Genomic DNA, 16,028 nt, shown 5'->3' on the forward strand with positions numbered 1-16,028 from the left:
GATGAATACACTAAGCAGATTGAGAAGGATGTAGTTTGCAGTAAGTACTGGGAGATGAAGAAGCTTGCACAGGATAGAGTAGCATGGAGAGCTGCATCAAACCAGTCTCAGGACTGAAGACCACAACAACAACGACACTCTCCCAAGGGTCAAACGAATCTGTCAGCATTCATGCTGCTCTTCTCTGTATATGTTGAATATACTCAGCTATTCCTATTTAGTATGGGTCACAAACACCTGACCAATATTACAGAATGGGTCACACAAGTGATTTGTAAGCCATCTCCATTGTATACTGACTGCATTGCCATAGTATTTTACCAATAAACTGAAATTTGCTACCTGTTTTACTGATAACAGAGCCTACATCATCATTCCATTTCATGTCCCTGCTAACTGTTACACCCAGTTATTTGTATAAGTTTCCACATTCCAACCTTGACTTGCTGATACTGTATGGGTAGGATGCTACATTTTTCGTTTTGTGACATGCACAACTTTACATTTGAGAATATTTAAAGCAAGCCTCCAATCTCTGCATCACTTCGAATTTTTGTCATGGTCTGACTGAATATTCATATATCTTAATTCATACTGTACTTCATTATAGACAACTGTATCATCCATGAGACGTCTGAGGTTACTATTAATATTGTTCACAAAATCATTAACATACAACATGAACAGCAAGGAAACCAACACACTTTTCTGGCATACTCCCAAAGTTACCTCCATATCTGTCAATGACTCTCCAGCCAAGATACATGCTGCATTCTCCCCGTTACAAAATCCTCAAATTTTTTTTTTTTAGGGCGCGCAACTACAATGGTCATTAGCGCCCTGACTAAGTTAGGAATGCACAGCGAGGCGCAACGTTAAAACAGCAACTAAAAGGGACAACACTCTAAAAAACGTATTAACAGGCATAGGATTAAAAAACAACAGCATAATCAAACGTCCTTAGACAGGTGTGCCAAGTTGATAAAACGAAGAACGCGAGCAGCAGCTCCTGGGTCATCCGCTAAAATGGCATCCAGAGTACATGGCAGACCAAGATAAAGACGCAGTGTAGTAAAATCCGGACAGGATGTTAAAATGTGGCGGACCGTCAGCAATTGCCCACATCGACAGAACGGCGCCGGCGCAGCCGCCAGCAGATGGCGATGGCTGAACCGGCAGTGTCCAATTTGTAGCAGGGCCAAAACGACCTCCTCCTGCCGAGAAGGACGTGAGGAGGACGTCCAAGCCGCGGGAAGAGGTTTCAAGGCCTGAAGCTTGTTGTCCGTAAGTGCAGCCCAATCGGCATGCCACAGCGATAAAATGCGCCGACAAATGACCTTGCTACAATCTGATGAAGGGACAGAACAAGAAGCCGTCCGAGGCTGGAGGACCGCAGCCTTGGCCGCGGCATCTGCAGCTTCATTCCCAGGGATACCGACATGGCCAGGAACCCACATAAAGCTAACTGGAGACCCGTCATCCACCAGCTGCTGAAGAGAGCGTTGGATCCGGTGCACGGAAGGGTGAACCGGGTACGGATCACTGAGGCTCTGGATGGCGCTCAGAGAATCAGAGCAGATGACATAAGCAGAATGTTGGTGGCGGCAGACGTAAAGAACAGTCTGGTAGAGGGCAAAGAGCTCAGCTGTGAAGACTGAACAATGGCCATGTAGCCAGTATTTGAAACTTTGTGCCCCGACAATAAAACAACACCCGACCCCATCACTGGTCTTAGAGCCATCTGTATAAATGAAGGTCATATTAATGAACTTCGAACGAAGTTCAACAAAACGGGAGTGGTATACCGAACCGAGGGTAACCTCCTTTGGGAGCGAGCTGAGGTCAAGGTGAACGCGAACCTGAGCCTGGAGCCAAGGTGGCGTGTGGCTCTCGCCCACTCTAAAGGTTGCAGGGAGTGAAAAATCAAGGTGTTGAAGGAGGAGGCGGTGACGAATGCGAACTCCAGGGGATAGCAGGGCAGAGACATACAACCTGTATTGACGGTCGAGAGAGTTGTCAAAAAAGGAACAATACGATGGGTGGTCGGGCATTGACAGTAGCCGACAGGCGTTACGACAAAGCAGTATATCGCACCGGTAGGTGAGTGGCTATTCACCGGCTTCAGCATGAAGACTCTCGACGGGACTAGTATAAAACGCTCCGATTGCAAGACGTAAACCCCAATGTTGTATGGAGTTGAGGCGGCGTACGATGGACGGCCGTGCAGAGGAGTATACAAAGCTCCCATAATCCAGCTTGGAGCGGACAATCGACCGATATAGGTGAAGTAGGACGGTTCTATCCGCTCCCCACGACATACCGCTGAGAACACGGAGGACATTTAGAGAACGGGTACAACGGGCAGCCAAATATGAGATGTGGAGACCAGCTAAGTTTTCTGTCAAATGTAAGACCTAAAAATCTTGTTGTCTCCACGAATGGGAGAGCAACGGGACCGAGTCGTAAGGATGGTGGGAGAAACTCTTTGTAGCACCAGAAGTTAATACAGACCGTCTTCTCGGCAGAAAAACGGAAGCCATTGGCGACACTCCAGGAGTAAAGACGGTCAAAAGAACGATGAAGACAGCATGTATGCTGCGCGCTGCAATAGATGGTAAAATCGTCCACGAAAAGGGAGCCTGATACATCAACTGGGAGGCAATCCATTATTGGATTGATCGCTATGGTGAAGAGAGCGATGCTCAAAACGGAACCCTGTGGCACCCCATTCTCCTGGCGAAAGGTGTCTGACAGGACAGAACCTACACATACCCTGAACTGTCGATCCATTAAAAAGGAACGAATAAAAAGAGGGAGGCTACCACGAAGGCCCCATGTATGCATGGTGCGGAGAATGCCCGCCCTCCAACAGGTGTCGTAAGCCTTCTCCAAATCAAAGAACACAGCCGCGGTTGGCAACTTCCGCAAGAAGTTATTCATAATGAAGGTCGACAAGGTAACCAGATGGTCAACAGCAGAGCAGTGCCTACGAAATCCACATTGTACATTGGTAAGTAGGTGTTGAGATTCGAGCAGCCAAACCAAACGAGAGTTAACCATTCGCTCCATCACCTTACAGACACAGCTGGTAAGCGAGATGGGTCGATAACTGGAAGGAAAGTGCTTGTCCTTCCCCGGCTTAGGAATCGGTACAACAATAGACTCGCGCCAGCATGCGGGAACATGTCCCTCAATCCAGATGTGATTGAAAGTACGAAGAAGAAAACCTTTACCCGCAGGAGAAAGGTTCTTCAGCATCTGAATATGAATAGAATCAGGCCCTGGAGCGGAGGACCGTGACAGCGCAAGTGCATTTTCGAGTTCCCGCATGGTGAAAAGGGTATTATAACTTTCACGATTCAAGGAGTGGAAATTAGGTGGCCGAGCCTCCTCTGCCTGTTTTCGGGGGAGGAAGGCAGGGGGGGTAATGAGTGGAGCTCGAAACCTCTGTGAAAAAGCGGCCGAAGGCATTGGAGACATCCTTAGGGGCCACAAGGACGTCATTCACGACCGTCAAGTCAGAAACTGGTGAGTGGACCTTAGTGCCAGATAGCCGGCGCAGGCTACCCCAGACAATAGAAGAAGGAGTAAAACTGTTGAAGGTACTTGTGAAAGCAGCCCAGTTGGTTTTCTTGCTTTCTTTAAAAATACGATGACATTGCGCATGTAATCGTTTATAATTGATACAATTCGCCACTGTAGGGTGGCATTTAAAGGTGCGGAAAGCACTTTGACAAGCACGTAAAGCGTCTCTACATGCTGCGGTCCACCAAGGGACCAGTACGCGACATGGAGAAGAAGTAGAGTGAGGGATGGAATATTCAGCAGCAGTGAGAATGACTTCCGTGAGGTGTGCGGCCTGACTATCACAGCTTGTGAAGGTTTGATCCTGAAAGGTCGCCCTGGAAGAGAAGAGCCCCCAGTCTGTTTTGGAGTTGTTCCAACTAGTTGAGCACGGAGAGGGGGCATGATGCAGAAGATGGATAACACACAGGAAGTGGTCGCTCGAATATGTATCAGAAAGTGCATACCACTCAAACCGGCGTGCAAGTTGGGTAGTACATACAGAGAGGTCTAAATGGGAATAGGTGTGAGAGGTCTCTGAAAGAAAAGTAAGGGCGCCAGTATTGAGGCAGACAAGATTGAGCTGGTTGAAAACGTCTGCTAACAGGGAGCCCCTCGGACAGGATGCTGGAGAGCCCCAAAGAGGATGGTGAGCATTGAAGTCTCCAGTTAACAAAAATGGTGCAGGTAGCTGAGCAATAATTTGCATCATGTCTGCCCAGGTAATGGCAGATGACAATGGAGTGTAAACGGTACAGATGGAAAATGTAAAAGTGGGGAGAGTAATGTGGACGGCAACTGCCTGCAGGCTGGTGTGCAATGTGATGGGATCATAGTAGATATCATCCCGGACCAGCAACATAACCCCTCCATGAGCCGGAATACCCGCCACAGGGGGTAGGTCAAAACGCACAGAGGTGTAGTGTGCAAGGCATTGTGATCGCATGGGCGGAGGGCTACGACAAGCGGACAGTGCAAGCGGAGCAGCAATTTCAAGTCCTCTGGGTTGGAGCAAATACTGCGAATATTCCAGTGAATAAGTGCCATCGTGAGAAGAAGAAGATGCAAGAAGGGGTCATCTCGAAGGCCGCTGAGGGCCCGGCGTCAAGCGAGCACTGCCGCCGCTAGCAGTAGGCGGACAGTCATCGTCCATTTGTTCTATAGGTTCATCAGCCATTTTGTTACGATGGCCGGGAGGGGGAGCATCCTCTGCTGGTGAACAGCCAGATGTTCGGCTACCAGCGGTGCGGCCAGGCGAAACGGATGACGGCCTGGGGCGGCAACCTCTGGGTGGCGCAGGAGAAGAAATAAGCCGTGGCGGGGAAGGAGAACTGTGCTTCCTATGAGCCTTCTTGGAAGGTCGTTTTGTGGAAGTATTGGTCGATGGCTGAGAGTTCGAGGTACGTAGGAGGTCTGCACGAGACGGTTCCTTCTTGAAGGCCCATGATCTCTGACTTCTGGGTCTTCATCCTGGCAGAAGCTGATAAAGGTGCTTGTGTCGGAGGGGTGACGGGAGGAAGAGGAGACGTCGACCGGGCGATCTTAGCACTGGCCGAATGGACGACCGTAGTGCTGAAGGTCAGATCGCATGTCTGCGTCGCCACCTCCCTAGTAGTCCAAGGAGAGGCGAGGACTGTACTGTATTTCCCCGCTGGGAGCAGCATGGGCTTCCTACTAGCAAATAGCTTGCGAGCAGCCGAGGTGGACACTTTCTCTTTGACCCGAATTTCTTGGATACAGCGTTCTTCCTTGTAGATGGGACAGTCGCGGGAGGAACCTGCATGGTCACTGTGACAGTTCACCCAACGAGGAGACAGAGGTGGACAGTCACTCTCATGGGCATCCCTGCCACAAGTGACACATTTAGCCGCACTGGAACAAGACTGGCGAGTGTGATTAAAACACTGACAGTGGTAGCAGCGCGTAGGTGTCGGGACATAGGGGCGAACAGAAATAACCTCGTAGCCCGCTTTGATGCGCGATGGCAGCTGAACACTATCAAAGGTCAAGAAAAGTGTCCGGGTCGGTACAAGGATGACCTTTTTCATGACGCTATGGACAGCCGTCAAGCCCTGCTCAGCGAGGAAAGACTGAATCTCCTCATCAGTCAATCCGTCGAGTGATCTAGTATATACCACACCACGAGACGAATTTAAAGTGCGGCGAGCCTCCACCAGGACAGGGTACGTGTACAGGAGTGTGGCCCGAAGTAGTTTTTGTGCCTGAAAGGCGCACTCAGTTTCTAGTAACAAGGTACCGTTACCCAACCTGGTACAAGACTTGACCGATCCAGCTATGGCATCTACACCCTTCTGGATAACGAAAGGGTTGACAGAGAAACTACGAGGAACTGTGGGGTAGGCGGTAGTACTTTTCTCACCGGTGGCTGGTCAAGTTTCCGTTTGTGGGCAGAAGTCGAGAGAGAAGAAGAAGAAGAGGAGAAATCCATTGTGGATGAATCCCCCATGATTGCCAGCGTCTCCGATGGCGCGCTCCTTCCTTGTGGGGACCCTCTAGAGGGCACTCCCGCCTCAGGTGATTGTTCACACCTCAGGTCACACCTCCTGAGAAATGGACGGAGGGACCAATCAGCATGGTCGGAAGATGTCAGCTCAGCCAATCAGCCCTCCCTGGGCCTGGCCTTTACTAGGGGGTACGTGCGTGCCTTACTTGTCTACCCAGGGCGGGGAATTACGCGTTACCCCGTCACCGGCTACGCGTGCGAACGCGTGGGTCGGCCTTCAGGCACACACAGGGAGGAAGGAAGAAGAGAAACAAGAAAGGAGAGAGGGAAAGAAAGGACAGACTGTCTCAAACGACGAGGCGGAGACCACAGAAGGCAAGTAGAAGGAGGCAAGTAAAAGGAGTCAAGTAGGAGGAGTCAAGTAGGAGGAGTCAAGTAGAAGGAGGCAAGTAGAAGGAGGCAAGTAGAAGGAGGCAAGTAGAAGGAGGCAAGTAGAAGGAGGCAAGTAGGAGGAGGCAAGTAGGAGGAGGCAAGTAGGAGGAGGCAAGTAGGAGGAGGCAAGTAGGAGGAGGCAAGTAGGAGGAGGCAAGTAGGAGGAGGCAAGTAGGAGGAGGCAAGTAGAAGGAGGCAAGGAGAAGGAGGCAAGGAGAAGGAGGCAAGGAGAAGGAGGTAAGGAGAAGGAGGCAAGGAGAAGGAGGCAAGGAGAAGGAGGCAAGGGAAAGAGTAAGTAAGACAGTGAGATGGAGAAGAACAAAGAAAGGAACCAACCATAGGAAGGAAGTACCAGAAGAAGTGAACAAACCAAAATGACCGCAAATATAGGTCGTGGAACTGTCCGTCTCCGGACGCAGGCGCTAACTATCCCCTTGAGGGGGAGGGACTCCGTTTAGTCGCCTCTTACAACAGGCAGGAATACCTCGGGCCTATACTAACCCCCGGACCCGCAGGGGGGACATATTTTGTTTGATACCCCATATGATCGTACTTTTTATAATGCGTGTATATGTGACACTGAGTCAAATGCTTTTTGGAAATTGAGAAATACTGCATCTACCTCACTGCCTTGACCTAAGGCTTCAGGATGTCATGTGAGAAAAGTGTGAGAAGGGTTTCACAAAGGATTCATGCCACGATGGCTATCACAAGGAATAAAATTCAAATCACTCCTGATCAGCACAAATATTCTTCATAATACTACTATAAAACTATGTAGGAACTATTTTTATCATTTTTTTTTCCTTTTGGTCTGACCACCATAGGTAAATTCTTTGTGTATTATCACATGATAATACTGATTCTGCAAAACCAAACATAAAGAAAATACTACTAAGGCATTTTGACAAAGCAATAAATAAGGTACTCTACCATTGGACACTTAAAAGCATATGGCACATCCAGTGCAGGAGTCTATAAGAGTTGCTTCAGATCAGTCCATTTCAGTCCTGAAATAAACTGCTATGTGTGGTTCAGAGTAGAAATTTACACATTTCAAAAGCTGCAACTGTTAATTTACGCTATCAAAATAAAATGAAAAAAAATAAGACCCTACAAAATAAATAACTTACAAAACGTAAGGCAGGTTGAAAAGTGCTTACTCACCGGTAACATGCAAGTTCATCGTAGAAAATCTTTATGAAACTGTGCACCTAAAGTAGTCAAAATACTCCACTTGTGGACCTAAGCTGTTCTTACAATGTACAACATTACATACAGCAAAAATACTCAGAATGAACAAAGATAATGCACTTGCCTAACAGATAACGATGTTAACAGAGGTGTTTACATGCTATTTCCCCATATTACACAGGCTATTGTCTATGCGAGAGTGAACAATAAATATTATCCTGCTTAAAGTCTTTTGTTTACACACGATAACTATCGATGGAGCAAAGCATGGAATGAACTTGCACATTACCTACAAGCATGTACTTCCCAGCATGTTTATGTTTTTACCAACTGGGTACACTGTAATGATACCTCTCTTCATCTTTAGAATAAATTCTTCGCAGCTATATGGAAAAAGTGTTGTAAGTATCTTATGTTTGCAGCTATATTTGAAGTATAAAAGTGTTTATTTAATGATAGCCTCTTACGGCTCATCAAATGCTGAAATACAACGGTGCTTTTACATCTGATGTTCATATCTTGTTTTGTAGAGTTATTTTTCCTTTCCATTCTTTGTGAACTTTTCTGTCTCAACAGCAATGCTACATCACATAGGCAAAAATAAATAGACTAATTTGAGAGGTATAGCTAGCATCTGTTTCTACACATAATTTAAGGTATGTCGAACGGTCACCACATAGTTTATAAACAAGATCCAGTCTGCAAGTTATAATGATATTTCCCATGTACCAAATGTATATTTTTCAACTAGCAATGGATATCAAGTAAGATGATCATCATCTTACATTCCTAACAAGAATGAATAGCAATATTCTGATGGGTTTAACTGTATGTGTTACTAGTCTACATTTCTTAAATTTGCACAAAGAGAGATTGTCTCACCCAGTCATATGTTCAGTACACATAGCTCTGAGTACAGCGCACTGAAAGATATAAAAACAGATAAAAGCTCTTCTAGGTTTCAGAATGATAGGTTACTACTTCAGGGAGGAAGGAGCTTGGACAAGGCTACCTCTTCACCCAATGTGGGTTTCTCTCAGTTTCAGTTTTGAGTTAGCTACTTCCTCCTGTCCAACTGTCCCCAACAAAATGAAATTTCACTCTGCAGCTGAGCTTGCACTAATTTGAAATTTCCTGGCAGATTAAAGCTGTGTAACAGATTAAGTCTCCACCCCATGACATTTGCCTTTTGCAGAAGAGTGTTCTACCAACCCAACCATCCAAGTACAACTCACGACCTGCTCTCACAGCTTTACTTCCACAAATATCCCATCTCCTACCTTCCTTGGAACAAGTCAACGAACATCTGTACTGGCAGAAGTAAATCTGCGAGGGTGGCTCCTGAGTTGTGCTTTGATAGCCCAGTTGACTGAACACCTTGACCACAAAAGGTCCCAAGTTTGAGACCTAGTCCAGCTCACATTTGTAATCTGCCAATTTCTCTTCCCTCCTTGGAGAAGAAACCTATGATCCAAATGCAAAGAATCCTATTACCTATGTTGATGCGATTTTGTCGGTTGTACTGGGAGCTTTGTCTCTTGAAAGTAAGCACTGGTCAGCCAATCTGTCTTCACAAATCTAAAAATATTCTAAGTGGACTTTACACTTTTTACACAATTAGAAGTATTATGTACTTCTATGCCATACATCACTGTTAATGCTATCAAAAGCAATAACACATTTACACAAAATTCTCTTGATTTCAGGGTCACATAACAGCATTCTCTCTCTCTCTTCATTGTACTTTCTTAAGGAGCAATATTACTAGACATTAGTGACCATTCAGACTAACAATATACATCCGCGTCTTCATCTAGACGATTACTCTGCAGTTCACAATTAAATGCCCGGAAGAGGGTTTATCGAACCACACTTAAGCTATTGCCCCATCATTCCATTCTCTAACATCGCGCAAGAAAAATGAACACTTAAATCTTTTCATATGAGCTCTGATTTCTCTTATTTTATTATGATGATCATTTCTTCCTATGTAGATAGGTGCTAACAAAATATTTTAACAATCTGAGGAGGAAAAGTGTCTTACTGCAGCAAAAAACAAGTTTGTTTTAATGACTGCCATCACCCCAATTTGTGTATCATATCCATAACACTCTCTACCTTATTTCACAAAAATACAAAATGAGCTACCCTTCTTTGAACTTTTTCAGTGTCCTCTGTCAGTCTTATCTGATGTGGCTCCCACACAACACTACAATACTCCAGAAGGGGTTGGACAAATGTAGTGTAAGCAATCTCTCTAGTAGACCTGCTACATTTTCTAAGTGTTCTGCCAATAAATCATAACCTTTGGTTAGCATTCCCCCACAACATTATCTATGTGATCGTTCCAATTGAAGTTATAAATAATTGTAACCCATTAATATTACTTGAGTTTACAGCCTTTAGATTTGTGTGATTTACCATATAACTGGAATTTAGCAGAACTTTTTTAGTGCTCATGTGGATGGGTTCACTCCTTTTATTATTTAGTGTCAATTGCCACTTTTTGCACCATACACATATCTTCTCTGAATCATTTTTCAATTTGTTTTGATCATTCGTGACTTTACATGATGGTAAATGACTGCATCATCGGCAAACAATGTAAGAGGGCTGCTCAGATAGTCTCCTAAAATGTTTACGTAGGTCAGGAACAACAGAGGGCCTATAACACTTCATTGGGGAATGCCAAATCTGTTTTACTCAATGACTTTCTGCCAATTATTCGAATTTTGGGTTTTCTGACACGAAAGCCTTCTGGAAATCTAAAACATATGGAATCAATTTGACACCCCCTTTGTGAGAATACAGAGATAGCTGTGTTTCACGAGAACAATATTTTCTGAACCCCTGTTGGCTATTTGTCAATGAACTGTTCTTCATGGAGACACTTCAAAAAGTCACAGTATTGTCTACAGATGGAAATACATGGTCAGAGAGACGGAAAGCCTTACCAAGGGCAGTTTTGTGAAAACAGGGCAATGAAACAATCTGTCCTAAATTCAGATAATTCAATAACCAATATTAAAATCAATAACAGCTTTTTCTTCATAATACACAAAGTTCTTCAATAAAATATTAATTTTTATTGTTCTTAGTGTGAGATTTAATATCTTTTTAACAGAGATTACTCTACACCTTCTGAATACTGAAGTTAGTTTTGAACATTATATATGTTTGTTGTTTGACGTTACATTACAACTTACCAGAAATTCTCCTTATTGCATCCACTACCATCCCTACCACGTCATTACAATTTCATATTTTTGTCTCTAGACAAGACTGTTTCAAACTACAAAAGCTTGAACTCTTAGGAACTTATATTTGCCTCTGGAACAATAGTCCATTTAATGCTACCATGTGTAGGGATTTCAACTATCTGCAACATACTCTGAATATGAATCAGATAAATAAAGCAACAGATCTATTTACCAAGTAGTAATAAACACACACACACACACACACACACACACACACACACACACACACACACACACACACACACACACACACAAATACAAATACAAATACAAAAGAGGTACTGGAAGATTAGTTCCTTGAAGTCTACAAGAAAGAAAAGGAATAAATGTTAAAGAGTTCAATGTCTCATCTACAAAATGTCATTTAGAGGTGGGATGAAAGTTCAGTAAAACAAGAATGGGAGAGGAAATTAACAGAGGTCTCTTGGAATGACATCTGCAGTGATTTGGAGAAGCGGGAAGACCTAAATTAGAAGCTAAAAAAAGGAAGGATTGAGAAAAATTAAATTTCCTAAGGAGGGCACCGAAGTTATCAACAATGCTTCATCCACCTAGATGCAATAGAAAAGACGTTCCATGAACATGACAAATTAGAAGCATAAGCACAATCAGTTCAGAAACAAGGGAAGGAATGAAGAAAAAACTGGAAGCTGAAGAATAATTGAGACAAACATGGTCAGAAACAATGAAAAATGAATAAGAGAAGATCAGGCAGAAGAAAAAACTTGAGGAAATGTAAATAATCATGGGAACAGAAATACAAAAAAAGGCCCTAAACATTTTAAACTGAATAATGAGGATAAATAAATGTTGTCATCATCTTCAGTCAGGTTTGAAACAGATCCCACACTTATCTATGCTAAGACAGTATTTTCGTATGCATTCATTTCAATCAGCTTAGTCTAGTCAAGCCTTGGTGTCCCTCTACAATTTTTACACCCTACACTTCCCTTCAATATCATATTGATGTCTCAGAGCAGTACATACTATCAGCCTATCTCCTCTTGCAATGTTCACCTGCTTTATTTCTTCATTATAGTCTTCGGTGTTGTACTGCATTGTTATACTGGCTGAAAAATGGGTTGTGAAAGTTCAACACTGACTACTGTAAATGATGTAGCCGACAGCTGCATTTCACAGTTCTTTACTTCCAGTTCGCAACCCCCAATATTACACATTATACGGGCAGTTCATTATTGGTTAACTTTCGATAAGCCTCTTTAATAGTTGGCAGGCAAACATCAGCAAACTGCTACAATAGTTTGCTGTTGAATGTCTATGAGCAGTAAATACCTAACCACACAGTTCATTATTTTTCAAATAAATTGAACAGACACTGCCATTGTTTTAACACATGACGTATTTATCTTTCACTAATTCCACTGTTCAGTTGACGCATTACTATAACCGATACAAACTTCCCATCTGAAAATCGGCCGTGGACTGTCTTGGGACCAAAAATCTGTCCTTTATATATCTTAGGCAGTGAAACTATACATTTTTCGATGTTTAAGATACAGAAATTACAATTAAAACCTACCTCAATCAATTAACTGAGTACATGGAAAAATTCTCTCTTTTTAATAGTTTCTTCTACCACAAAGGTTAGACCAAATTATTTGTTTAAATAAGGAAATTAACGGATATAGTTATACAAACAAGGCTCTTGACAAATCTGGTAATTATTTTGGAATTAAATAAGGCCTGGCTTTGCCAACATGTTTCTGAATAGAGCCAAATAAATACGTAAATAATCCTCGTAGTTCTTTTTCAAATGTTTATAATTAGTATAGAATTTATATTTGTTTATAGGTCAACAATAGAATATAAGCCATCAAACAATTACTGATTTCACCCTATAACAAAAGATATTAACTATGAATAGTCAAAATAAATTAGGAAATTGATTACATACACAAAACTAAGCCCAAAATTAGATCTTGTGCTATATTCCTTAAGACTGAGTGTCAACCTCCTCCTTTTATGAAAATGTAGATTATACGCATGTATGTTACTGGTACTTAGGCAAAAATGAAAGTAAAATGAATTTAAGGAGGCAGATGGCAAAACAAGACTGGAAGTAAAAAGATCCCAGCTTCTTTCGTTACAATCTTTTGGTCACCCTGTGCCACAAATTTCTTTTCTTCCTACTTCTATTCAGTACCTCCTCATTAGTTACCTGATTTAACCATGTGTACCTTCAGGGTTATTCTGTGGTGTCACATTTCAAAAGCTTCTATTCTCTTCTCATCTGAACTGTTGGCTAATCCAAGTTTCACATCTGTACAGAGCCATACTCCAAACAAATACCTCCAGAAAATACTTCGCTTAAATTTATATTCAATATTAACAAATTTATTTTTTTCTAGAAAGCTTTTCTTACTATTGCAAGTCTTCCTTAGATGTAAGCTCACTTCAACCATCAGAAAAATACTATAAGGAAAAAAATTAGGAGTAAATGACATTGATTGGAGTGGGAGACGTGATTTCACCCCCCCCCCCCCCCCTACTTTTTTCCATCTCTTTCTGTCCCTGATAGTATCTTTTGACTCAATAATGCTCAGATTCTGTTATCTTCTAGTTTTCTTATTTAACTTGTCCTCAGTTTATGTGTTGAGATAATTAACAAGAGAGATACAATGCACTTTAATACAAAACACACAAAGCAAACAGAGCAGTGCAACTCACACATTTCTCCACACATTAAAGATGCAGTAACCACACACATAGAAAATAATAATACACTACAACACAGGTTAAAAAAAGCTATCATGCAACAAAAATGGCAAGGAAGCACAACTTGGAAAGGATGCTACCACCTCTGTTTTCCTATAAAATTGCCAAAATGTAAGAATCAACAGCAATATTTGTTATCTTTAACTGATCTTTAGAAGCAAAAGCAGTGATCTTCCACAAGTATGTTGCACAGTGATGGAGTTTATTTTTAAAATTAATACTTTTACTAAACAGCAGCTCAAATATGGGTTGTATTATCACTGACTATCAGTCAGAACAAACACTGAACAGTTCTTATTAAGTTACTGCTACACAGTGAAAAATAATTAACAAAAGAACACTGGAATAAAAAAGTAGCTGAGTGTAGCTTTATTTGATATGATGAGACTCATGAATTTAAAAAGTAATGTTTCAGTGGTAAAATGATTAACAGTGTTGTAGAAGCTATGAGCAAATTAACCAAATTATAAATTCTGCCAAACAGTGGTAGGGTATTATGTTAGGAGCTTGAAAGGATATTGCTGTTTGCATTTGTTAAGTGTTAGTGTGTCTCTTGTTCATATCTCACCTATCGATGAGATGATCATTCCTACTTCTCTGTATACTGTATATAGGTTTAACAGTATTACCTCATTGTCATATCACTCTATTCATGATTATTGTGTCAAACAGAAAATCATTTTATTACATGACGATGGTAATACATACAAGATACAACAGTCTTCGGGTTAAAGCATTTTTCACAGTCCTCGTTGCAGTTCATATTCTGAAATTTTGTTTGTGTTGCTTCAAGAAGAACTTTCGAGTATTTTTTCTGGTCTCGTCAGATTATATCAGTAACCATTACTACAATATTCATATGAAATTTAGTTACATTAATAAGAGACATATAGCACAGAGCTGAATTTCCTGAGAATTTACGGGCAACTATACTGATATACAGACTTCAGAGAACATTCTATGAATATTTACAACTCTGTACGGACTAGTTAAGACTGCTGAAGAGAAATTCCTGTCTCTCACCTAGTTTGGAAATGTTCTTCATTTACAGAGCAGATTTCATCATCCATACCAACTTCATGTATTGCATGATGTCCAATCAATGTCTGACTTATGACACAGTTACATTACAGTCATGACATTTAGTTTTGTTGCTGATACTGTACGAAATAAATGTCTAAAGAAACACAAAATAATGTTCACTTTGTCTTGCAATAATTATATTTTGAACTTTGGGTTCATGTTCCACAATACCATTCCGAACTAATATTCTAGAAAACAAAATATGAAAATGTACATTACAATCAGTACAAAATATATTTACTGTGACAGACTATGTAATAGTGTCCAAGTGATTTCTATACTGCACTCAGGTACGATTTATGATGACTGTCTCTAGTATAAGTAATAAAAGGGTAATTTTCCCATTATGTGGAATGGTGTTAAGGCTACATCCAGTTACAGTACTGCAGTGTCGAAAAAAGCAACATAGAAAATTAAATGGAATTGAACATTTCTCAGGTTTTTAGTAATGTAACATTGACATAACTAACTGGATAATATTAGTTACTCATCCAGAGCTGCTTTTATGTTATGGGCGATGTCACCCTCACCATTTTTAAGAGGCTCTACACAGTAACAAAATGTGTGTGTGTGTGTGTGTGTGTGTGTGTGTGTGTGTGTGTTTTTGGGATATCAGGTAGGTAGGGAGGGAGGGAGGAAAGTTGAGGTCAGACATGAGAAAGAAAATATGCAAACCTTTGCACACTTTTGTTATCATATCCATATTTATTTTTAAAAAAGACATCACAAGGTTATAAAATATGTTCAGGGAGTTTATTCATGGTCTGATTCTAGTTATTCTGAAAATCCATGCGACTAAAACATTAAATAATTATCCAATTTTCGTCATTGTGTCATCACATACTTAACAAAATATCAGCAAACAGCTGCACTCAGCAACAATAAGGTATTTTAAAATGAAATCTGAAATACTTGAAGAGCAAATGATGTTCCAGTTATATTTTATAAGGAATGTATGTAAAATGAAACTGCAAGTGGAGGAATATAGTGCTGCTATTACACCCTGTGCAGACTTGGTGCCAGCAGGTACATTCATACAAGGGATAAATGAGATGCTGCTTAATTGTCTTGTTATGGATAGGAGTGTTGCACTACTACATCCTGGGCAGAAAATAATTGTCCAAGCCAAATTTCTGGAAATAAAAGAATTTGTAAAAGTGAAGACCACTGCTTTGCACAATAGTAGATTGTGGCAAGGTGCTGTTACCCTGAGATGGTCCCAGTGAGCATCCAAGAGGTTGTTGGAAGAACGGTGGTTCACTCTCGCCAGCAGGTTCCTGTGGCATTCCTTACAA

General features: G+C 41.8%; 1 protein-coding gene across 9 annotated transcripts in view; it reads right to left on the minus strand.

Annotated features, from left to right (window-relative positions):
• LOC126355863 (protein FAM135A) overlaps positions 1–16,028 on the minus strand; it is a 528,171-nt gene that overhangs the window by 118,850 nt on the left and 393,293 nt on the right. For 6 of the 9 annotated variants that reach the window (XM_050006353.1, XM_050006355.1, XM_050006354.1 and 3 more), the window contains one exon: positions 15,941–16,021. The exons of the other annotated variants lie outside the window; for them this stretch is intronic. In XM_050006353.1, the coding sequence (XP_049862310.1) occupies positions 15,941–16,021 (81 nt within the window). The remainder of the gene's footprint in view (positions 1–15,940; positions 16,022–16,028) is intronic. 9 annotated transcript variants of the gene reach the window in all.

The sequence above is a fragment of the Schistocerca gregaria genome, chromosome 3 (genome assembly GCF_023897955.1).
Source record: "Schistocerca gregaria isolate iqSchGreg1 chromosome 3, iqSchGreg1.2, whole genome shotgun sequence".
NCBI classification, from domain to species: Eukaryota; Metazoa; Arthropoda; class Insecta; order Orthoptera; family Acrididae; genus Schistocerca; species Schistocerca gregaria.